At 40.9% G+C, this 26,035-nt stretch overlaps 1 protein-coding gene across 3 annotated transcripts in view; it reads left to right on the forward strand.

Moving 5' to 3' along the window:
* Nucleotides 1-25,771, forward strand: part of Rbms3 (RNA binding motif single stranded interacting protein 3) — a 656,597-nt gene extending 630,826 nt beyond the window's left edge. For all 3 annotated transcript variants that reach the window (XM_028767340.1, XM_028767342.1, XM_028767343.1), the window contains 2 exons: nucleotides 22,480-22,557; nucleotides 25,640-25,771. In XM_028767340.1, the coding sequence (XP_028623173.1) occupies nucleotides 22,480-22,557; nucleotides 25,640-25,771 (210 nt within the window). The remainder of the gene's footprint in view (nucleotides 1-22,479; nucleotides 22,558-25,639) is intronic.
* Nucleotides 25,772-26,035: the final 264 nt, after the last annotated feature.

The following is a 26,035-nucleotide window of genomic DNA, read 5'->3' on the forward strand; positions in this document are numbered from 1 at the left end:
CTCTCTCTCTCTCTCTCTCTCTCTCTCTCTCTCTCTCTCTCTCTCTCCTCCTTTCCATCTATAAATGAGAGCACAATGCCAATAGAGTAGAATATGAGAGGCAGCCATGAGTTTGTAATCTTATCAAAACCCAGTCTTCTTCTATCTCAAAAGCCTACATTTGCAACTCTCCTACTTTGCTTCTCTATTGCTGTGATAAACACCATGTCCAAACACAACCTCAGGAGGAAAGGGTTCTTGTGGTCTAAGCATCCTTATTCTGAGTGTATCTAAGGACAGGAACTCGGAGGCTAGTACTGAAGCAGACCAAAGAGGAATGCTACTTAATGCTAGCTCCCCAGGGCTTGCTCAGCCTGCACTCTCATACAACCCATGTTCATCTGCTTAGAGGTAGCACTGCCTGCAGTCCAATTGGTCTGTCCATATCCATCATTAATAAAAAAAAAATGCCCACACAGGCTTGCCCACAGGCTAATCTGATAGAGCCATTTTCTCACTTTTCCTAGGTGACTTTAACTTATGTCATGTTGGCAAAAAAAAAAAAAAGGCAAAAACAAGATTTAACATTTTCAGTTCTCTAAGCCTTGGTGATCTATACGTGATCTTTGGTGTGGCAGCATGAAACCCACCCTGGAGCTGAAAGAAATACAAGACTTTAAGACTCATCATAGACCAAATACATATCAAACTGGGAGTGAGTCCAGACATTTCCTTTTCACAAACCCTCCAAGTAATCCTGTCACACAGACGAACTGTGGCTCCACTCAGGAGCCATCACAGACTTGAGCACAGAGAGTTAAAGAATTTTAAAAAATTAATTGGAGATAATGAGACTGATGGCAGTGAATGGTACGAAAATGATTATGATCTTCTGTCATCAAATGTTTTCCTCCCTTCCAGAACCCCATTATATTTGCTACTTGATTTCATGAGTCTCCTTTCATGATGTGTTTCAAAGTTCAACAGACATGGACTGTTGGAAATGAATACAAAATTGAGCACTTTGAAAGGGAGAAACCAATATCTGGATTAGAATGGAAGCAGTTACTCAAAACTACCAGTACAAAATTACCTATATCATGACTTCTAAAACAACTAAATCTAACCTACTGGAATATGGACAGAGCACACATATCCACACTGGAACAGTAAGCTTAAAAAAAGTACTACCTTTTCAGACATAGAGACCTTAAGCCAGAAGCAGATCTCAGTGCTCGTTCTTTGTCTAGAGAGGAGAGTACCATGGCCATTTATAAAAATAACCACAGAAATGTGAATGGAGAATGCCCTCGTGTATTTTAATAAGGTCACACTGGAGATTTCACTCAGATGGTGATTTCCAATTGAATTTTTTTAAGTGGTCCCACAGGGCTGGAGAGATGGCTCAGTTGTTAAGAGCAATGGTTGTTCTTGCAGAGGATCCAAGTTCAGTTTCCAGCATCCTCAAGACAATTCACAAGTTCCTGTAACTCCAGTATCAGGGACTCTAATACCTTCTGACCTCTGTGGACATCTGTGCATGCACATGGTGCACTTAACCTCCCTCAGGCACACATAAAGAAATTAAATAAATAAATGTATCTTTAAAATAGACCCTGACTTTTATGTAAATAAAAAATACACTGTGCCAACAGTCTCCTGCCACCCCTGGCAAATTCCTTTAAGCCCTTAGTAATTAGGATGAGTAAATTGGCCCTTTTTGTTTTCCATTGGTGTCAGTAACAGCTAAGAGGATTACCCTGTATTTGGATATGAAGGTTTGTTGGCTTTTTTTTTTCCATAACTGGTAGTGTCTAATCCTGATTAGTCACTTTTGTATTTATGAAATATACAAAACTGGAAACAAAGCTTTCATCTGAGTGCCCAATTTCACACCCGAGTTGACTTTCTCTGACAGGCTTCTAATATATTTCTCTCTTTGCCCGCAGACTGGATCTTGTGTAGAGCTGGGAAAAAATTTTCATTATGTCCATATTTTCTTATTCCATTCATAAATACTTTCATTTTTTCTAAGATATTTTCTTCTATTGCTCTTTAATCTTAATAAGAAAATACCGTGATAAAATGCCTGAGATCTGGCATATTTAACATAAACTTGTCATTCATCTTGATTGGCATTTGATCATAATGGTTTGATGAAGGAGTATATCAACATTAAGTCACCAATACTGTGATTAAAACACCAAGACCAAATGAAGCTTAGGGAAGAAAGGTTTTATTTTGTCTTATGGTCACAGAGGGATAGGAGTCCATCAGGGTTGGGATGGTATGGCACAGTCAGGAAAAGCATGGCCGCAGAAAAAGTAAGATGGTTCCTCACATTTCAACCACATGTGGAAAATAGCTAGAGAGAGACAGTAGGAAGTTGGGTGAGGCTATGAAGTCTCAGAGTCCAACCCAAATGATATGCTTCCTCCAGCAAGTCTCAATCCCTACAGGTACCCAATCTCTTCAAATAGTACCACTCACTGGGGGCCCAGCCATCATTTCCTAAGCATTCCCTAGCATAGCAGATCTGAAAATTTCAGGCATATTAGAGTCACCGGGAGGATATTAAATACCCCTGTGTCCAAGCCATTTTCAAGGCCAATTAAATCAAGATACCTGTAAATGGTACCTCATAATACCTTGTTAAGTCTTTCCGGGTTGCTCTAGCACAAAAGCAAAATTTGAAAACCTGGAATGCTGAAGCACAGGCCGTGATCTCAACTATTAGTATTTTAAAAATGTAATTATGAGGGGTCATTATGTTTGGGTTTTAACTTAGTAAAGCTATTTTTCTTAGAGACACTAAGAGAATTGCTGCTAGCACCTTCAGTGTAGACACTCCCAGGCCTCTGGGAGGACAGCTGGGGCTGCCAAGAATAAAGGGAGGTAAAGAGAAAAGATCAGACAACAGCAATGCCCACTGACCTCTCCTTCCCCACAGGCTCTCAGACAGACTTCTCCAGAAGCTCAAATCCTTCTCTTTGGAATGCCTAAAATTAAAGGCAGAAAACACGCCTTATAAGGTGCCCACATTTCTGAGTACGGTAACAAAGGCCTGTGATCCCAGCACTGACTGGCTGAGTCAGGAGGATCCTAAATTCAAGTTGAGCTTGGGCCACTCAATAAGACTCCCGCAAAATACCAAAGGGGTTGAAAAGGTTTCCTGTAAATGCTTAATTTAATTGTTTGTAATAAATTAATACAGTGGCTGTTCTACTTTATCCTAGCTAGCTCCCCAATAATGACACAGACAGGCCAAGATTTATTTTCAAGCTTCACCTCAATGCCTGGGCAGTCAATTGATCTATCTTAATCCCCTAAAATAATCTGGCTACCTTGCAGACAAAATCCCCATATTTGCATTTAGAATCTTCCATCCTTCATTTGACTTCTCATGAATTCCTTCCTCCTCATGGCTCAATATCTCTCTCTCTCTCTCTCTCTCTCTCTCTCTCTCTCTCTCTCTCTTTCTCTCTCCCCCCGCCTCTCTCTCTCCCCCCTCTCTCTCCTTCCCCTTGCATGCAGAAGTACTGCCCTGTTTTTTCTTCTGCCCAGCTGTTGGATGATCAGCTTTTATTGACAAGGCAGTGAATATATGATAGGAATTATTTATACAAACTTGACATAGGAGAGTCTTGAAATCAGCATTACAATGCTGTATCCAGATTGAAACAGGATATGGAAGCAGAGAGATCAGCATTTGAATAACACAAGAATAATCTTTACAATTGAAAAAAATGCCTACAGTTTCCATTAAGTTTCTTTTCTTTTGCTCGCTCTTTCTTCCTTTCTTTCTTTTTTTTTTGACTTGTGTTTTAAGACCTGTTTTTTCCCAAGAGTTTACTAAATTCTTATGTAACATTTAACATTTAGGATAATTTATATAATTAAGCTATAGGAGGTCGGAGTGTGTGCAGTGTGTAACACAAATAGACTATGGGGTCATGAACACTATTTGACACTTGAGGGAAGTGTGTATCCAAATATTTATAGAACAGAAGGTTTACATGAACAGAAGAGAGTGATAATCAACTTTTTATCAATAATGGAAAGATAATTGGAACCAGATAAGCTTAAGCAAGTGGAGTAATAACAGGAAGTGAATGTCAAGAAACATCAAATCACATATGCACATAAGATCACAGGAGAACATATGGAGCCAGTGCACCATATGTTAATACATATGTCTAAATACATTAGATCAAGTATTTAGTAGCACATATATATATATATATATATATGTATATTGTGTTCAGAAGCACACATGGGGCCAGTGCAAATATTAGATCAAATGTTCAGGAGCACATATGGGGCCAGTGCAACTATTAGATCAAGAGTTCAGTAGCACATTGCCAACATTAGGTTCAGTAATTGGAGCAGGGTCCACACAACTGAATTTACAGGGATCTGATATTTCCTTTCTTGTTTCTATTTCTTTATCGCAGAAATTCACACCTCCAGAGTCCTTCCAGTTAATTAGGGTTGGATAGCCCCTTCTTCCCTCTTTAAACACAATCCTAAAACTTCTCATGGACCAGTTTTTGTGAGGAGATAACTAGCTCAGTGATATGTAACCTTTGGTTGCACTGATAAAATTGTAGACTCCACCATGGAATAGATGTGAACCCTGAGTGAGAGTTCCAAAAAGATCCCAAGAGACTTTCCTAGAAGTCTCTTTAATTATGAAAAGCCTTGGAGTTCCTATAAATAGTAAACAGAAGTATCTTAAGCAATTAGGCAACGTGTAATGAGATAAAGGATGAAAGTAGACAGTGGTCAGAGTCAGAGAAGGTTCTATCAGAAATCAAGCCAATGGTTGGTGTCACAGAAAATTCTATCGGGAATTAAGGATTCTTGACAGGACAAGGGAAGAGTAAATAAATCATGGATAAGACAGGGATAAGTTTTATCCCTGATCAGACAGACTTCTTGCCAGGTCCAACACAGCTGTTCATTTGTGTATTTCTCTACAACTCATTATCCTTTCTAATTGCTGCCCTTCCAGGTTTATAAGGTCCGAGCCATACTGAAGACTCAAACACTGAGATCAATGAACTTTAATTTCAAACTGAAAAATTGATTGATTCTGAAATGAGACAGGGAGTCCAGTCAAATGAAAACACACAATGCTTATTTTCTTCACCTTTGTCTCTGTCTCCCCTGTATGTCCCCTGGCTTCATAATGTCCTCCTTACTACCCTACACACAGGAAGTGGCCATGTCCAGAAGTCTCCAGGAGAAGAATGTTCCCTTTCCAGAAGCCTAGCCTTAAGGGAAAGCCTCCAAAATGACATTGATTCTACTGAAGTTACTTACATTCATTTATGGATAAGTGATTAGGATGCGCTAATCATGGAGCAAATCACGGAATGACAGGGAGCGGCGACTCATAAAGATACCCAGGGACATTCAGCCAGTCACTGGGAAGCAGAAATGGAAGTATCAGGGAAATTGAAATCGGTCTTCATCACCTTCTTTCTAGTTCGTTACTATAGATTGTCATTCTTTTTCACAAATGCAATTTTGAGCCATAGTTCAGTTGTTGATACATCAGTTTGTTTGTGGCTTTAGGAGTGTGTGTGTGTGTGTGTGTGTGTGTGTGTGTGTGTGTCCACATGTAGGTAGAGTTGCACGTATGTGAATGCATACGTATGTGGATACCAGAGATCAACCTTGGAGTCCATTCTTCAGATACTGTTCATATATTTTAGAGACAAGAGTGTCTCACTGAACCTGTAGTTTACCAATTTGGCTAGTCTTGCTGGTCAGCATGCCCCATGATCTGTCTACCTCTGCTTCCCAGTGCTGGTATCACGAACAGATGCTGCCATGCCCAGCATTTTTACCTGTGTTTAGGCTTTGAAACCAAGCTCCCAGGATTTCCAGGCAAACACTGAACAAAAGCTTTCCCTTGGCCCTTATCTTTTATATTTTGAGTTGCAGTCTAACTACCTAGCCTAGAATTCACTCCAATCTTCCTGCCTCAACCTACTGAGTGATAGATGCCTATTCTCTTCTTCAAAACAATTGTTCTTTTTTAACAAATACACTTTATGTAAGACTTGAGTGTTTAAAAAAAATTCAAGCACATATATTTTAATTTTCCATGAATGCGCATGGTGTTTGTTAAGAAGGAGGTTGGCATGTAGCAATCACTAGAAAACTCAGCACCAGGAACAAACTGGATTTAATAAATACTTTGTGCAGTGTCTGGAAAAGACAAACCCACTGGGCAAGGGAAAGAGAAAAGCCAGACCAAAATTCTAGAAAAATCTGTAGCCAATCTAAGGGTATCTATGTCTTCATGCCCTAAATAGAAACTAAAATCTTCCAGGACAAAGCAGGGAGGGCTGGATGAACTTGGTAGGTGCAAGACAGGCAAAGCAGGGGATGAAGGGGAGCAGAAACTTGTTTGCTCTGATGCCCTTTCCTTTGAGACTTCAGTTGCTTTTATAGTGCCATCCAGGAAAAGACTTGCCTGGTGTTTGTTCATTGTCCCATTAAATTTATTTCTTCCTGCAATTTCTTTCATTCAGGCTCTCTCAATAAGTATACCCTTCCTTCTTTTCCCCATGAACAAATGTATTGAAATATGGGTTGAAACTGAACCCTTTTTATTTAATTTTGTCTTGTTTATTTTATTGGTTTAATAATGTCATTCTAGAACCCAGAAGATAGCCCAGCAGGTCACATGTTCACTGTGGAAGAATAAAGACCTGAGTTTAATCCTCAGAACAGGCATACAGAACAAGAACATGGTGATGTCTATTTCCATCCCAGTGCTAGGGAGGTAGAGACAGGTGGATCCCTGGGACTCACTGGCCTTCTCTGAGAGAACCTGTCTCAAAACATATCATGGGTGGGTCCTAAGGAAGGATACACAATGTTGACCTTTGAACTTTATACACAAATGCACACAAATACACCAGAGCACACACAGACACACAGAGAGACACAGACAGACAGACAGACAGACACATGGACAGATAGAGAATGCCACCTTCTCTCTGGGTCCCCATTGTGTTGAAATGAGATGATTGGCTAGGACGTCTTTCTGTCTTGATTCATGACGTAGAAACAACTTACACGAATTTAAGATTTTGAGGTCATTGTGGACCCTTCCCACCTTCCTATTCTACTTCACTTTATGTTGGTTTCAACAGGCATTCATTTCCTCTCCTACTTTCTCATGAAAGTACCATTCTGGGTCACATGGATGAATGTGTTCAGGAATGGACACACAGAAAACACTCCAGCAAGCAATAGTTGCATATAAAGACACATTTCTTTATATGTTCTTCATCCACTGTCCCCCAGTAGTATTTCAGTAGCCCTTTCCCCATGCTAGGCCTCATTCTTTTAGAAGCCTCTCTGCCCTCCTCTTCTGGCTGATTCCCCAGGTTTCTTCTCTTTTCCTCTCAGAAACAAGAGCTTCTGACAGATAGTCCCCCTCATAACTGTTTGTTCATTTAGTTGAATACGCTACCTATGCCTGTAGGGACCTACTTCTACCCAAGTATTACCAGTGTTAAGAGAAAATAAATATTTCCTGACCAAGCCAAATCCTGATAATTATACCAATTATAGAGAAACTGCGTCTTGTCCTATAATAATGAGTTGACACCCACCACATTATTCACTACTCACACTGTAATACAAAATCAGCCCTATGCTAAGAACATTGTGTATATTTCTTCAGTGATGCCTTAAATTATAAATGTTTGAATCTGTTTTACAACCAAAGAGCAAAAGATCTAGACATAAAAAGGCAAATCCTTCCTATCCACCATGTTAAAAATTCAAACTAGACATTGTTCCCTGGAACGTTTTATTGAGGAATATTATCGTCCTGAAGAGTGCTTGTTCGATATTGTCTTGAAATATTAAATAAAGTGGCTTCTGACCCCATTTAAGGTTGTGATCATTTTGATAGAAAAACCATTAATACCTGTGGGACAAGACTTCTTAACTGAGTTCTTCTATTGTGTGTATCAAAAGTCATCTCTTCAAGATGAAATTACCAACATTCTAAAAATTAATTTTACACGTGTGTGTGTGTGTGTGTGTGTGTGTGTGTGTGTGTGAAGGGGTGTGGCATGTGGCATGTATAGTGTCTGTGGAAGCCAGAAGAGAGTATCAGATTCACAAGAGCTGGAGTTATAGGCAGTTGTGAACTGTCCAACATGGGTGCTGGGAACAAAACTCAAGCAGCAAGTACTCTTAATCACTAAGTCGTCCCTCTAGTCCCAAAGTTCCCGTTGATTAGCTTCTTTTCTGTTCTAGAACACTTGAATATATACCAGGAACACAATTTGCATCATTCATTTATTTCATTTGAAGCAGAATGTCAGAGTGATTTATTCTCTTTATGGCTTTGCTTAATACAGGGCTTGGATTGAACCCTGGACCTCATACACAGTAAGAGAGGTGTCCTACCATTGATCTGAATTTCTTTCTAGAGCCATTTAGTTCTTAAATGATCATCAGCCTGGAGGAGTAAACCATAAATAAATCCAGATCACTTTATTGCCAATTGTCTAGATATTTAAAAATAAGTAAAATGCACTCATAAAGTAAGAATATTTCCCAACTGTTAAACTATATAGCACTGCTTACTTGCTTAATATGCTAATATGGCCCCTATGTTAATAACTAATATACATGTGAAGAACAATAGCAATAAGACACACACACACACACAAAGCAACAGAAACAAGTCCATTTCTGCTTTTAGTTGGTCAACAAGAGTTTCTACTCAATCCCAACACAAGGAGAGCTGTTAGATATCCACTCCTGTGTCTAGAAATCACACCTGTTTTTGTGAGTCTAGAATAATACAAAAGACAGTCTCACTAAACAGTTCTTTTATCAAATTACTCTTACTTATTTGTTTAATGTGTATGCCCACATGTGAGTGGTGTGGGCACACATGAATGCATTAGCATATATGTAGAGATCCAGAAACAACTTCCAATAGTTGGTCCTTTCCTTCCACTCTGTGGATCCAAGGCATTGAATTCAGGTCATCAGGCTTGGCAGCAATCACCATTACCTGGTTAACCATCTCACTTGTCCCATAAAGTGTTTTCTAAGTAATGTTTTCTAGGATTTATTCTTTTGTAAATTTCAGCAGAGACATCTGTTTGCCTTTGGACTAACTGGCATCAAAATGTTCAGTAAGCAATCTCTAGCAGTGAGAGTGTGTATGTGGCAGGAGGGGGTGGGGGATACCAAGTTTAGAATTACATCTTATTAAGTTTCTTGAAATCTCTGAGGTCTCACCTGACCAGGCTAGAACTTGGACATGATCGGATGTCTGGAGCCCTGCCCTCATCTCTTGCCCCATCTCTTCTGAAGCTTCTACCCTTGTTTACAGTATAGATGAGCATGTTTCCCAAAAAATCATCTGTTTTTCTGACCCTAGGTAGTATATCATTGCCTTACCATCACACAGAGGACACATTTTAAGCCCCACCCCCCAAATCCCTGTCTTCATGCTCTGTTCAGAATGTTCTTTCAGTCATGTCTTACCTAAATCCCAGTGCTTCCTAAAAATCTGGCTCACCTTATCTTACTTCAAGTGAAAACCTCATCTGTTACCTGTGTCTGTGTCCTTGAGGCTATCTGGAGGGACATGAGAACAGGCAGTGTCTCGTCCAGACCTTGTGTGACCTCCTTTTTCTTTTCTTCTTCTGTTTTTGTTTCAATTTTATTTTTTAATTACTATACAAAATAATTGGATTTGCAAGCCAAACCCTGAAATGGCTCAACAGGTAAAGCTGCTTGCCACTATGACTAATTTCCTAAGTTCAATTTCTGGAATCCATGTGGTAGAGGGAGAAAACCAACTCCTGTAGGTTGTCTTCTGACCCACACACAAAATGGATGAAAAACATAGTAATTTCAAAACTCCATGAAGTATTGTGTTTCACTAAAGCATTTTAATATATGATTTGTTAGGGTCTTCTGCTCCAGCTCATTCTCTTCTCATCAGCCCTTGTATCTATCATGCCCCAGTAGCCTCTTTTCTGCTTTTTTGTCATTGTGTTTTATCCTTCTGATCAATAACGCTGTCCCTGAAGGCTTTCTGCCCCTCTTCCATCACCAACATCTTCCCCCCTCCTTATTCCCTGAAGACTCAATGTGGCACTTGATGATTGGTCCTTGCTTCCAGTTTCTGTTCCATTCACACTGCAGCTCCCGTTTCTTTAGGCTCCTTGTTACTGATGGCCTTGAAGCCATGTCTGAGCAGCCAATTCCCTTAAAGATTGTAGAACCTCATCACAAGGTACTTTTCTACAATCTTTAGAAATAGGAGGAAAGGGTTAACCCCCAGATAACAGATATATAATGTGGAGCAATAAGGTAAGGCTTTTCCTGAAAGCTAGCAAGCGTCTGAACTCATCACACACGGGCTTTCAACACACGTGGTTCAGAGAGCTAAAGCCTGCACAGTCCTTTCCATCTTTGCTATCCATTCTTCCTCTAGTCCTTCTCATATAGCTTGGGATAAGTTCCTCTGTTACAGCTTTCTATTACCCATGTATTCGCTGCTCCTCTGAAGAGACAATCACCATTGAAATACCTCCCTTCAAATAAGCCCCACTCCTGGAAGTATTTTTTTAGACAAACAGCTTTATTCTCTTTGTTTCCAAGTCGGCTCTTTCTATTCTGATATCTTTACATAGTGCTTTACTTGCTTTTCTGCTTCTGTGATCAACCTCATCACTAAAAGCAACTCAGGGAGAAAAAAACCTTATTTCAACTTATAGTTTATAGTTGACCTTCAAGGGAAGATAAGGCAGGAACTTAAGTCAGGAGCTTGAAGCAGAAACCTCAGAGAAACACTGATATCTAGCTTGCTTCAAGGCTCACATTAAGCTACCTTTAAAAAAATTAGCCCAGGCCACATTCTTAGGAATGGCAATGTACACAGTGGACTGTACCTTCCCACACCAATTAGAAATCAAGGAATGACCCCACAGACATGTTCATAGGACAATCTAATGGGTGTAATTTCTTGTTTGAGAATCTCTTCTCAAGTGTATTTATGTATTCTTCTGTTGCTGTGATAAAACACCATGACCAAGATGACTTATGGAAGATGACTTTATTTTGGCTTTGGGCTCTAGGGAGATAAAAGCTCACTATGATGGGTAGGGGTGTCAACAAGCCCTAAGCATGGTGGCTGGAGCCAGAAGCTGAGAGATCACATCTTTTGCTACAAGTATGAAGCAGAAAGTGAACAGGAAGTAGGACAAGGCTATAAACTCTCAAAGCCTACCCAGGAGGATGTACTTCCTCCTGAAAGGCTGTACTTTTGAAAGATTATATAACCTCCCCACAAAGCATCATTAACTGGAGACTAAGTTAAAATATCTGAAACTATGGGGGACACATATCATTCAAACCAAGCAAAGAACCAAGATTATCCATCACATGGGGGCTTCAGTGCCTGTTTCTTCTCCCTTCCATGACTTCACTTATTCTCCGCCCATTTTTGATGAGTATCTAAGATGAATATTCTAAATAACAGAGAAAGTCAAGCCACAGTGTTGCCTGTAGCTTTTCACTACCCCACCTAAGCTCCAGGATTGGGCCTCACTACCCAGCTTCCCTTGAATCCATGGATGAAACACACACACACACACAGAGAGAGAGAGAGAGAGAGAGAGAGAGAGAGAGAGAGAGAGAGAGAGAGAGAGAGAGTTATTCCTTTTCAACTTGCCTACTTGCCTTCTTGGCACAATTGCTGGATGCTACTATCTCCCACCTGGAAAACATGCCCTTATCATTACTCTCAGCTCTGCACCTCCCACCTGCCCTAAACTTTGTTAGCTAGTCCCATCTAGTCCCTCCTAAATGGCCCTGACCACATGCATGTAGGAGTGGCCTGTGTGGTCACTCTATTTTGAGGCCTCACACAGCTTTTCAACCCTTCTCCATCTGAAGCACGGTGAAAATCTATCTCTCCTTACTTGCATCTCCCTTTTCCTCCAGGGACCTGAAAGTTCTGCCTGTCCCTTCCACTCAGCAATTGAGCCATGGCTTTCTTTACTAACAGATCAAGAACCAACTGGGGAACAGGACCTTAGCATCAAAACCACTCCTACACCACAGTCTCTAGCAAAGCAAAGTGCACTGAAAAGGAACAAGCTGGCTTATTTTTAAAATACTTAAACTCTATTTCAGGGGACTGTTGGAGTCACTTTCTACATTTCCTCTGCAGAGTGATGCCCTCCATCCCAGTCTACCAAGATGAGTGGCATTCAGTGTGTGGGCTTGAGACCTTGAAAGGAAGAACTTTCTGTGGAAGTTGAACTTTCTGTATGTGTGGCATTCTATATGACATCCCTTTATGATGGCTGAAGTTTCTCTACTCAGCCTTGTGCACTACAGTGGGCATAGAACTTAGAGAACACAGAACTTCCCAACACACTCAGGGTCTTAGCTCTCTTGATAAAGTCTCTGGCCTACAGAGGAGCAAAACGAACCTGAGGGACCAGACATTAGCTGTTGAGCCTCAGGTTTCTTGTGTTTCTGGAGTCAGGTCATTTGTTTAGCTGATGTTGGTAATCCATCATTTCAAGTTCAGAGACTAATGATAAGGTTGGTTTAACAAGAACAGACTCTCAGAGAGATTGCCATTCCCAAGTTTAGAGCTACCATCCAGAGCCCCAGCATTCTGGAAGTTAAGGAAAAACTACCTCTATAAAAGTCTGAATAATTAATTTAAAGTCACCATAAGCTGCATAAACAATAGTTGCCTGCAGTGATAGCACATACCTATGACCTTGATATAAAGCTTCACAATCTTATAGAATTTATAGGCATCCAAATCAAAATATGAAAACTTCTGATGTCCCTGACCTTTTAATAACTTCAGAGAAACTATCCACACATCCAAATTTGTCTCAACATAGATTTGTCTTTGATTTTCAACATTTAAAGAAATGGAATCATATAAAATTTAGGTGTTTATGCTTGCCATTTGTGTGCTTGTTTTGTGTGCATGTGTGTTCAAATGTGTGTGTGTGTGTGTCTGTGCACATGCACATGTGTGTGTACAATGTCTCTATGTGAGCATGTTCATTCTACAGTACACATCTGGGGGTCAGAGGATAACTTTATGTTGTCAATCTCTCCTTCACCTTGATCTGGGCTCAGGCAATCCGGCATGACCGTAGGAAGTACTTTTTTTTTTCCCACTGAGCCATCTTGTCTACGTTTTGCACTTGTATCTTAATCTAACATTCTTCCTATGATATGCCCCTATTTGTAGAGCAGCTCGCCATTTCTTCTTTTAATGTGATTATGTAGCACATATTACAATTTATGAATTCTATTTTTGACTTAGGTTGTTTCCATCTTAGAAGAACTACAGGCTACTTTAAATGCTTTGTAGCTAGCATTTGAGGTAAACTAGCAAGAATTCCTGTCGTCCACTGAGGAGAGGAACAGCTTTGCAGTTCTGTATACATACAGCTTCATTGCTCTGCAATGAACATCCTCACCAACTATTAGGATCAGAAATCCTTTTTGTCTGCCTCCTATGACGTCATAGAACTGTTAACTTAAACTCTCTAAGCATAGATGAACCAGGACATCATGGTTATATACGTATACTGGCCACTAGGTTCACATCCCTATGTACAAAATTTCATAGACAAGACAGCTGAGGTAGGTCAGCTGGTAAAGATCCTCACTACCAAGCCTGATGGTGGAGCTCAGACCCCAGGACTCATATTGTAGAAGGAAAGAATCCACTCCTACAAGTTGTCTTCTGATCTACACAAGCCTACTTCTGACCTACTACCATGTGAGCACATGCTTTTACACACACACACACACAAACACACACAGACACACACACTTTAATAAATAAATGTAAAAAAAAATGTTATGGGGAGTTGTGTGCACATGTTCCAGTGATCCTCAATGGTGACATTAAACAAAATTATAGCAGAATGCCACAAACAGGACACTGACATTTCTGTCATCTGCAGGTCACGTCAAGCTCCCCATATGACACTCACTGTCTGCCAAGTGTGTTGTATTCTACACAAGTTTGTCACCTGTGTAGGGCTGTTTGTCTACCACAGCCCATGTCCCTAAGTTTAATGTGATAGTTTTTGGAGCTGTACCTCTCTACCTATGTTCATTCCCCACCCATTCCTAACTTTTGACAACCATTAGTCTGTTCTAGAATTTTAGTAAACCAACAATGGTACAGATAATGGCATCATAAGGCATACAGTATTTTAGAATTCATGTTTTTCTCTTTTTGGGGGGAATTCAATATAATTCTGTGAAAAAAAACCACATCAACAATTTTGTATACTAATATTTCATACAAGATAATTTTTAAAAATTAAATACTTTTTTGTCTTTTTGAACAAAAATATTTGAGTTTGGTTTTCAGTACCCACAGTAACTATAGATATAGAAAACTCCATCGCCCTCTTCTGGCTTCTCCAGGTACTACACTCACATGCACATACCTCCCCATGGACACACCTGTATATGCATAGTTAAAACTTAGGGTATAAACCTTAACATCTTTAAATACCAATCATATTGCCTATGACTGATGATGGCCCTGTCTTTTCCAACACTATATCTTCCATTTCTTGCTATGGTTTATTTCTTTGTCCAGGCTTTAACAATAATATTAGAAGAGGTGAAGCAAGAACTTATATATCATTCCAAAATTCAAGTAAAGATTGTTTTATATTTTGTTATATATTTTGTTAACATATATTATTATATATTTTATGAGCTTGGCTTTTGTATATAGATTTATTCATGTTATTCTCAACTATGCCCAAGATGTTCTATGATACACATGTTTTATATTTTATCCTTTGAAACAATGTCTTAATTGTTTATTTCCCTCTGGTATGTTAGAACATATTGATTTCCTTTCAAATTAAGCATACCTTAAAGCTCTGAAGTTAATTATACCCAGACATAATGTATATTTTTGGTGAGCTATAATGTTATTCAAATGTTATTTTAAAAACATATATAAATGTTCATGAGGAGTATTTAGGTATAATTTTTCCCTTTTACAAAGCAACTGTCAGATTTTGGTATAAAGAATTTGCTGGATTTATAAAACAAGTTGGGAAGTGGTCTCTGGTATTTCCTGGAAGAACTGACACACGATTGTAATTATACGTTCCTTAAATGCCTGAGAAATTCACCAGAAAAGCCAGCTGAAGTCAAATGTGTTGTTGTGGATAGTGGGGGGTGATGAACTCAGTTCATGACACAGCTAGGAAACTAAGCAGGGTTTCTTTGACTTTGTATCTGTTCTGTTGAAATCTGCTCTTTGGTAATTTGTCCATTTCACATAAGTTGTCAATTCTCTTGTCATGACATTTATAGCATCTTCTATACTATACAATACTATATAGTATACTATCCTGTACAATACATCTACTTACCACCTGAGTGTAATGGGTTGGTCTCACTTCTCTCCCATGGATATGCTGTTACCCTTACAAATGATCTTAGCCCAGACATTTATCAGCTTCTATCTGATTTACTGTCTGTCTACTCAGTGACCTTTGTACTAACTGAGCCTATCTTATGCCTGATTGTTCCCTATGATAAGAAAGAACTATCACAAAAAAAAAAACCTTAGATAATTCATAGTGTCTCTAAAGGGTTATTTTAGGGGCAGGAGAGATGGTTGAGTGGTTAAAAGATCTTGCTGTCCTTCCAAAAGACCTGAGTTCAATTCCCAGCAGTAACATGGCAGTTTACAATTGTCTATAACTCCAATTCCAGGGTATCTGATGCCCTCTTCTGGCTCCCACAGGCACTGCACAATGTGGTATGCATACATAAATGTCAAATTAAAAACTTAAGGCATCACTTACTTACCAGCTTCATGGCTACAGCATTTCATTGTGCAGTGATAATAGTGATATGTGCACATGCTAAAACATAATAGGATTGCGATTTTTTGCAAAAATGTTCATTAAAGTTTGTTTCCTAGCAAGTGTGAAGTCCTCTGCAGCCTGCGGGACACATGGGCGTGACCACTTTTCACTGTGAGTCACACAGGTCGGGGCTTGTAAATGTCTGGAAGAAAAGCACTGGAGACTCTTCTTCTTGGTGTCATCCACACCCCAACAACAGGTGGTCCTCTGTCTAGAGGATACTGGCACCAGTGGCATTTCCTCCTCAGAGCTTGCGTGTCACTTACTTGGGACTTGTTCTTCATGCTGCTCTGGGATAACAAGCCTGCACATGAACTCTGAATTCCACCTGTCTAACACATCCACTCACTGGTTTCTCTTTCCCAGTAGACAGGACCACCTGGCTGTGTCTGATTCTTCAAGGACAGCTAATTGACCTTTCATCAGAACCTTCATATCAACACCTTGGAAACTGAATAATTTGTTTCACATGTTGTTGATAACCTGCACATTATAAAATGAAAATTGCCCTCCTCTGTACATGTTTTGGTCACTTGGGTTGTGATGATAACATACTCTAATGGAAGCAACTTCAGGGAGGAGGATTTACGGTGGCTCATGTTCTGGGGGACGCAGTACAGTGCATTATGGCGAGATGCTGGCAGTGGAGTTGAGGCATCTGGTAATGTGCATCTCCAGTCATGAGATGGAGAGGCTCATACAGTCATACTCTGCTCTGCTCACTTTCTCCCTGTCATGAAGCTCAGGATCCCAAACAATAGAGCAGTGCATCACTTATAGGGGAGAGTCTTTCCACGTTAGTTATCAAAATGGTGCTTCAAAGGCATGTCCAGAGCTAATTTAGTTAAGCTGATCACTCATGGATGTCCCTGGAGGCTTGTCTTAGCGTGATTCTAGATCCTGTCCACTTGACAAGTATTATCCATTACAGTTGACATCTACCTTGTTATCTGGCATTTTATTGGCAAAGGGAGGAAAAGCTGAGCAGTTGGCACAGGCTTGACCTCATATAGCATGCTCTCCTTGGATGGAGAATCTTCCTTGGATGGCTCATCTAATCAATGGCCTGGAGAACCACAGAGCATCCTTACACTCATTCATTGGGAGCTATTTTTACTCAATCAAAGCAAACAGGTGAATGGGACCATCTTACCATCCCAGGTCTGGGCATGTGTTACAGCAACTCTGAGATGATATTACATAATTCATTAACAACAATAACAAAACTGTGTTCTTAAAAATTCCAGAATAGGGACTAGGAGATGACCCAACATTTGAGAGAGTGTGCTGCTCTTCCTGAAGACCACATTCCATTCCCAGTGCCCACATCAGGCAGCTCTCAGACTTGCAGCTCCAGCTCCAGGGGATCCGATGCTCATTGCTGGCTTCCGTGGACACTACACTCATTTACAATACATGTACAAAAAATTAAAGATACATATCTAACACACACACACACACACACACACACACACACACACACCCAGAATAGTCCCACCTGAGATAACACTATACCTGTCTCTCAGCCACTTGCCCAGTGAGTCACAGTTTAGGTTGGAACCCTGAAACCTCAGGAGTTTGGATAAAGGAATTCTGTGGTTTTGAAAGAAACCCACACCTCATGTTCTTAGCATCATCTTCCATGGTCCTTTCTTCTCCAGCCTAGCTACCACACAGACAGGGGTTCCTAAATCATCTCTACATCCTTTTCATTGACCCTTGGTACTTCCCGAGATTTGGCTGCCTCCCTTTTCTGAAACATTCTCATCCTTACTAATTTATAGGCATGACAGACAGCTCCTTTGCAAGGTCTAATCATTTTTCAACTCCAGATGAGCTAGCTGTTTCCAGTATTTTAGGCAACTTTGAAAGGGTAGACTTTCTTTGTCCCTCCCAAATGATTAAAACAAGAAGTTCCCACACAGGAAACACATAAAGCCCTCAATTTTGTCTCACTTTGATAAAGAAGGAAGCCAACTCAAAAATGATAAGTTTTTAAGCTTTTTTTTCCAGTTTGCTCTGAGACCATCAATAATTACTCAGAAGTAGAAACACCTTGTCCCAATTCAAATAGGCAAGGCCAGGCTACCTTTCTAGCCTCCCATTTCCCTTCTCTTCCTGCAATTCTCATAATGATGCAGTGTCTAGACTACTTGGAACAAGTGAAAATGTCAGGAGTTTCTTTTGTGGCTTTGCAAGTGGCCAACAGTCCTCCACACATCCATGGCAACGACCAGGGCCTGCAGAATATATAGAATTTATCAAGTACTCACAAGAGAAAAGACACCCATGAATACCCTAACTTCAGGCTTCTATTGAGTGGGAGAGATGGTCCAGACTCCTCCATGCAATCTGCCATTTCATTTTAATGTGGTTCCTTTCCACGGCTCAGTCAAAAATGTTCCAAATCATTTGATTTGTATTCATAGAAAATTATGTCGAATTCATGCTTTTGGAAGACACCATTAAAAAGTAATTAGTCTAGGATTAGTGAGACATCTCAGTGGGTAAGCATGATTGCTGCCAAACCTGATGACCTGAGTTTAATTCCTGGGACCCACACGATAAAAGTGGAAAACACAAACTCCAACTGCCACATGTGCACTGTGGTGTTCATTCCCCACACGCATACACACATGCCTCTGTGCATACAAAGTAAAATGTAATTTAATAATTAAGACCTACAGTTATCAGCTCAAAGTGTGTTTATCTATTCCTGTAAAATTGCCTTAGTAAGAAATCCAAAGGATTTTGCCAAGTCTGAAAGTCAGAGTTGAACTCAATGGACCACCATAAGGACAATCCTGAGTCTGATCCCCAGCCTCAAAGTAAAAGCCAGATGTGGTTTTACACACCTGTGAACACAGCCCTTGCAGAGGAGGAAAGTAAATGCTGGCCCTGGGGACTGATTGCGAGCCAGTCTGGAGGATCAACGAGCTGTGGTTCAGTCAGAGACCCTTTCACAAAAGATAGACAGTGATAACAGAAGAGTCGAGCAGGGCTCGAACAACCAGGATTGTCGAGTCTGAGCACAGTTTGTGTGTGCTCGCACAGAATTCCAGCTGAGGGCTGGGATAGAGGTGCAAAGCTATTTGTCATTAACAGCCTGAAGCTGGGGCCTGAGTTTGCAGCCAGCGTCACAGCCATGTTCAGGAAGGGCTCTCTCCTAACTTGGCAAGGCTGTCACTTCTTTAGGCTTTCCCCCCTGGAAAGTTTGTCACAGGAGAATCTAGCCTTCAGTTTAATCCACAGATAATAGTCTTCAGAGTCTTAAATCTACACAGCACTGGCTTGCTTAGCATAATCTGCCCTTAATTTTTAGATCTCCTTATTACATTTTCTGTGACAAGAGTAACCAGAAAGGTATTCCTGCCCAACGCTGACTGTCAGAATGTACTGAACAGAGCTGCTCTCAGTCTATAAAAATCTTTACTGTTCCTTTCAGTATAGTGACATAATGTTAAATCACCAACTGTACAGGGTAGTGTTCCCTACAAGGAAATCAGAGGCTATGTGTACAGAGATAGAAGGTACACAAAAGAGGCTGGGGCATGGCTCAGTCAGTAAAGTGCTACACTGCAGGGACCAGGACCTGAGTTCAAATCATAGAACTCACACAATAAAAGCCAAGCATGGGGATGTGATCTTTTAATTACAGAAGAGAAGACTCTGGGGCTTTCTGCTCAATCTCTGGGCCAGTCAGACTACCCTGCTTAGCAATTTCCTGAGCATCGATAGGCACTGTCTCTCGAAATGACAGATAGTGCCTTAAGAATGATAATGGAGGCTATCTTTTGACATGTACACATATGCAGATATGTGCACATACACAGACACACACACTCACATACACACAAGACATGTGCAAAATGTTTGAAAATATAAAAAATTCAGTTGATGACGTTACCATCTTTTAAAGTTTTAAAAGAGTGTTTATTGTGGTGTGTGTGTGTGTGTGTGTGTGTGTGTGTGTGTGTGTGTGTGAAAGAGAGAGGGGGAGGGAGAGGGAAAGAAGAGGAGAGACAGAGAGGGAGAGAGAGAATATGAGGGTTTGTGCACATGAGTGCAGCACCCACAGAGACCAGTAGAGGGTCATCTCTTGAACGTGTAATTATAGACGGCTCTGAGCCACCACTGGGGTTCTGGGAAACAAACTCCAGGCCCCTGGAAGAGCAGCCTGTGCTCCTAGCTGCTGTAGAATGAGTGGGCCACCCTCCAGACTCAGACTTCTGTGGAGAATTTGAGTGTGAAGGCCTCCATGTTCTCAACCCCACTGAATGTTAGCAAAGGAATGAAGACTTATTGATTCAGTTTTCCAGAGGCAAAACACAGATGGGGCCTTGAATAATCCGGTCATTTGAGGAAGCTTAGCCAGGAATCACATAAAGTGTTCTCATTAACCAGACTGCCTGGGAATGCTTTAGCTTGGCAAGGAGCTCTAAATAATTCACTGGATTCCCGTACCAGAATCTCAGGCGTGCCTCCTTATAGACACAAACAGCAGAAAGTGAACACATTAAAGTACTGTCCTGCCCCCGGGGACCGGTGACATCAACCTGCACAAAAGTCATGCATGGTAAATGATTAGAGCCAGGGGCAGAGTTCATAGCTAGTAACTCTGATTGTAAAACACCCCAGTCATTTTGTCCTCACCGCTGCCTCCCCCAAATCCTACAGAGAGGAGTCAACCCTTTTGCTAGTAGGTAAGAAGTTTCGTAAGGTACCACCAAAGTCTAGGAACATGAAGACCAACCATACCATTCTGCAGCGAAGCAAGTCCAGATAATCATGGTACACGTCTGAGACTCAGCAGGGGGAAAGTGTGTTCCTTAGAATATCAGGTCTAAGCAAAGGTCCCACAGAAATAAACATGACGCAAATGCTGCTTTAATCTGCTTTAAGGAGGCTTTTAAAAGCACGAATCTTCAGCTTCTTAACATAAATTATATTATTCACTTTTATTTATTGAAAGAGTGAATATATTATACAGCATTGCTCAAATGCATTTAGAACCCAGAGTATTTTTCTCTCTGAACAAGTAATATTTCTGAGGGTTGGGGAGGATACTTGTGTGTGTTCTTTTTCTTTTAAGATTCTCTCTCTCTCTCTCTCTCTCTCTCTCTCTCTCTCTCTCTCTCTCTGTGTGTGTCTGTGTGTGTGTGTGTGTGTGTGTGTGTGTGTGTGTGCGCGCGTGTGTGTACAAATGGAGTGACTGCTTAGACGATACAGGGAACTGGATCTCCTGGAGTTGGAGTTACAGGTGGTTGTGAGCCATCCAATGTGTGTGTAGGTAATGAAAGAAAAGCCAAGTCTTTTACCAGAGAAGCAAGTGCTTTACCAACTGAGCCGTCTATCAAACACCATCTCGGGGAGTTTTGTTGACAAAGTACATATCTGGCCAAGGGACGCCAAATGTGAAATTGTATTTGCCAAAATGTCACTCTAACGTTCTATATTCATTTGAAAAATTGAAAGAAGTATAATATCTGAATATTTTCTCTCCGCTCTAGGGTACAAAATAATGAGAAGCAGTGGCTGGGGAATCTGGCTCAAGATTGGATAGATATATCTTGGGGTTGGTGTGGAATTGTATCTGAAGGAATTCAGAATGACTGAGGACCATGAAGTGTGTTGATTTGTAATGAGACATAAGGGATTTGACATAGATACTGTGCGTCTGTGTGTGTGTGTGCACGTGTGTGTGTGTGTGTGTGTGTGTGTGTGTGTGTTTGTGTGTAGGAATCTTATCTTAACTTGGGTCTTCATCAAGAGGAGAATACAATCTTAAAAGTTAAAACATCTCTCCAGGCCAATGGATTGTGTTTTTTATAAGATATTAGAAAGAAAATGCTCATAGTACCTTGAGGATGACATAGAAAGGGGGGGACAAAAGCGACTTCAGCATTTCCCCTGACGATCCTGCTCTCCTTTGCTGTGCTCAGGATGGACCTCACAGCCTTAAATATTTTAGACGATTGCTCTGCCACTGGGAGACATCCCCAATCATTTACTTTATATTAACTTTATATTAACAAGGTGATGTGCAAGCACCATTTGCCCACTAATGTATTGCTATGCAAGTGTTTCTTACATTGTTCCTCAGCACTTTCAGTTAAAAATCATTGCTTACAAATGATGAAGATTCATTCATTCAACAAATTCCCATCAGGAGCCTACTGTATGATAGGTTCTAGAAAAAAAAAAAACGGAGGGAAAAAAAGACATCATCTTCACACTTGCAGAATTGGTGTTTCGATGTGAAATAGACATTCCAACTCTCACATGGAGATCCTAGACTGTCACTTGGGGGGTGGGGGGCTGAGGTAACCTGTGCTGGTATAGAAAAGATGAACATAGTACTGACATAAGGTCATACAGTAAGCAGGAGTCACTGTTGAAGGAGTCATGCTGATAAGACCTGCCACTGCTGAGCTTTGGGTCTAACCAGTCATGTGCTGTCCATTTGTCCTCTTATGCAGTGTCTGACTTGTTCGCCGTTTGCAACCCCCAGGTTCATGTGCATTTTTTTTATTTTCTCTAGTATATGACTGCTGCTCCTATGCAAGGGACCTACATTCCCCAGTACACGCCTGTGCCTCCGACAGCTGTTTCTATTGAAGTAAGTCTATCCCGTAAACTCAAAGAGGCTAGGACAGAGACGTCTCAGCCACACAAATCCCCATAATCCAAGGAATTCTCAGATAAAAATCTTTCTGTTCTTCTAAAACTTGTCCCTGTAAGCCGAGTATACAGAAGTCTATACATGGGCTCAATCAAACCCACATTTTGCTTTAAATGTGTGGTTAACGAATCTTATAGAGAGATGTAAAGGAAGAATAATTTGCATGCCTAGACAACAGTTCAAAGAACAAAACCTTTTCCCATTAAATGTAGACCACACTACATGAACTGCCATTGTTGTTAGAGAGGAGGAGAAGGTTCTAAGTTAGTTCTTTTTCCTATTGCTGTGATATATAACAAAAGCATCTCAAGACAGAACAGGTTCATGATGGCTCACAGTTCAAGAGGACCATCCATCATACGCTGGGGAAATCAACGAGACTGCTCATGCAGCTGCTTGAATCACATGCACAGTCAGGAAGCAGAGAGCAATGAATGCATGCCGACATTCAGTTTCTCTTTCTCCATTCGCACAGCCCACAGTCCCAGTCAGGGATGGCACCACCTACAGTTCTTCCCACCTTATTAATGCAATGAAGATAACCACCCCCACAAGTGGATCCTGGGCTGATCTCCCAAGTTTGATCCTTCAAGCTAAGAACCAAAATTAACCATCCTTACATCACTTAGGGGTTTGTTGGAAAGGGGCTGTATCAGATACCACCACTCTGCTTCCTGAATCTATCTGTTAATTTTAAGATGGTCCCTTGAGAATCCAGTCTTATGAAATGAGACAGCACCCTGATGCTCAAACTCTTATGCTAATTAAGATTTATTAAAGGGGGTGGATATGCTATTAAACATATGGATTCCTGAATTTGGTTACAAGAGATTCTTAGTAGTTTATCTGGAATATGTACTAGGTGAAGGGGTATTTAAACAATTCCAGAAGATGCCAGTAGGTATTAAGAAATGAGAACTGTTGTTCCCATTGCAAGTGTACTTACTGCGTATGAGGCTATGGGCTCCATCCCTAGCACGCTAGAAAGCAAATTTGTAAAAGCCCACTGTTGTAATAAATGGATTCAACATACTCTGGCTTTCCTAGAGACGGGAAAGATGTAATTGAATCACTGTGAGTATCACGAATTGTGCTGTCATCTTGTCCTTAGAGGAAGTAAACACCTTCTCTCTTTTTGTTGGGGCAAATCTACCCCTGACAGCTCTCATTTTACTGGACGGAGCTGTAAAGGTACAGAGGAAAGCAGAGAGCCACACAGATGGCGGCAGGCACTTAGACCTTATCCACGGTCACTCTTCTCCTAACTCCCAAGTGCTCTGTGGTCATTGGTGGGCATTACTTCCCATTGGCTGGAAACTGAAAAACTAATCAATATACTTCCGCAACACTATCTTTCCTGCTCTAATGAAACCAGTAACTAGAGTGCTCTACTTCTCCGTGTGAAAATTCACCAGTAGGGAGGTCGATGGGGGTCTTTGCCAAATAAATTGGATCTCTGAAAATATTTGCAGATTTATTTTTGGAGTGTAACAGATGCGTACTTGAAGACAAGTAAAGAAATCCCCAAAGATTAACAAGGCATTGTTATACAATCTAGGAGACGAGGACTATCATATCCTTAGTGCTTTGAACTTTCTAGACTGTGGGTCCAAAGTCATGGCCTATTAAGTAGGTTTTAATTGAAGTTCAGGAACATGAGCTTAGATTACATGGTATTTGCTATATTGAGTGACTTAATAACCAACGCATAAGCGCCATGAGCATAAACCTCTCACGTATTTGCCTTTCAAATGCATCTTCACCAAAGGCTTATGTGACTGAGAAAGCCAGAGGCTTTCATTGGCATGGAGTAAGAGACACATGTAAGAGAGTGCCTTTGTAGAGTTAGATCTCAAGTTGGAGAGAGAAGACTATAACTGTCCTCACTACTCTGCCTTGAATCCATGCTTGTGAAGAAAAAGAACTTAGTCATGTTCATGTAAAAATACCAGAAGGACATTTGTTGGTATCCATCCATGGATCAATGGACCAATCACAAACCAATCCTTTTTGAGGGTTCCAAAAAGAGAAACATTGTCTCAAAAAAAAAAGTACAAGACCAGGAAGTAAGCAATGGGGACAACTAAATATAATGTATGTCACCCACATCACCATATCACCATATCACCTATATAACCCATGGCAAGTATCCAAGATTACACCAGCTTGAAGCTGCCGTGGCTGCAGTTTAACCTCCTTCTCCTTCTCCTCTTCCTCCCCTTCTCCTCATCCCCTCTTCCTCTTTTATTTCTCTGACGCCTCTGTCTGAATAACTGGTCATGTCTTATAAAACAAACCAAAATAAAACGAGAGAGAGAGAGAGAGAGAGAGAGAGAGAGAGAGAGAGAGAGAATGTACATAAGAACCTAAGCCAGTTGGCACATGTCTTTGATCTAAGGACTCTAGAGGCAGAGACATGAGTTATAAGGGCTACACAAGGAAACATTATCTAAAACAAAACACAAACAATAGCAACAGCAACAAAAAATTTTATTCAAGAAGCTAGAAGGAGAGTTTTTTTTTCTTTCATAATACAGAAAGTTGGTTCTCAGCCCCCATGTCAAGAGGCCCAGGAACATCTGCAACTCCAATTCTACCTTCTTCTGGCGGCCACGGTCACCCACACACACACACACATGCACATCTGTACAAAAATAAGAATATATAATAAATCTTCAAAAACATGCTTAGGTTGTTGTAGGAGAGCCCGGACTGTTATTATAGACAGCTTTAATTGAGGACAGAGTCCTCTTGTAAATAAGCTTGAAATGGCTTTTTGACCATACAACCCTGCCAAGGACTTCTGATGGCAGAGCTTACTGGTGTTTCATCATCAATACAACAAGATCAACCATTACAAAGCGTACCCTGACGTTTTGCTTTGTGCCCATGCTGTGGTTTCCTGTAGCTGAGGGTTATCTCTTTTCAAACCCGACAGAAGAAGGTCATTTGTGCAGCATCTAGAGAGGGCCCTTTGCTGAAACAAATAAGGGCTATGTGTACCGATTTGCCTCTGTAGGGTGTTGTTGCTGATACCTCTCCCCAGACGGTGGCCCCCTCATCCCAGGACAGCAGTGGTCAGCAGCAACAGTTAGCAGTGGACACACCCAGTGAACATGCACCGGCATACTCCTTCCAACAGGCCAAGTAAGTCCGCGCTGTGCTGGGCGCCTTCTCTCGTAAGCAGAGATCCGGAAGCCCTTTTCTCGGAGTGTTTCTGTTTGTTATGGTTTCACAGAAATCACCCATAAACTTAGTGATAGCATTTCTCAAGCTCATGATCATGTGAGCTGCTCTCAGCCGGCTTCCGGTGAGTGGATTTTCCAGTCTTGACTGTACTTGGCCCCGTGTGTGAGTAATTGGTCATCACGACCCTCTGCTTTGGGTTGGTGAAAGGTTGACCATATGCTTCTCT

Source organism: Grammomys surdaster, unplaced genomic scaffold (assembly GCF_004785775.1).
Source record: "Grammomys surdaster isolate TR1022 unplaced genomic scaffold, NIH_TR_1.0 172, whole genome shotgun sequence".
In the NCBI taxonomy this organism is placed as follows: Eukaryota; Metazoa; Chordata; class Mammalia; order Rodentia; family Muridae; genus Grammomys; species Grammomys surdaster.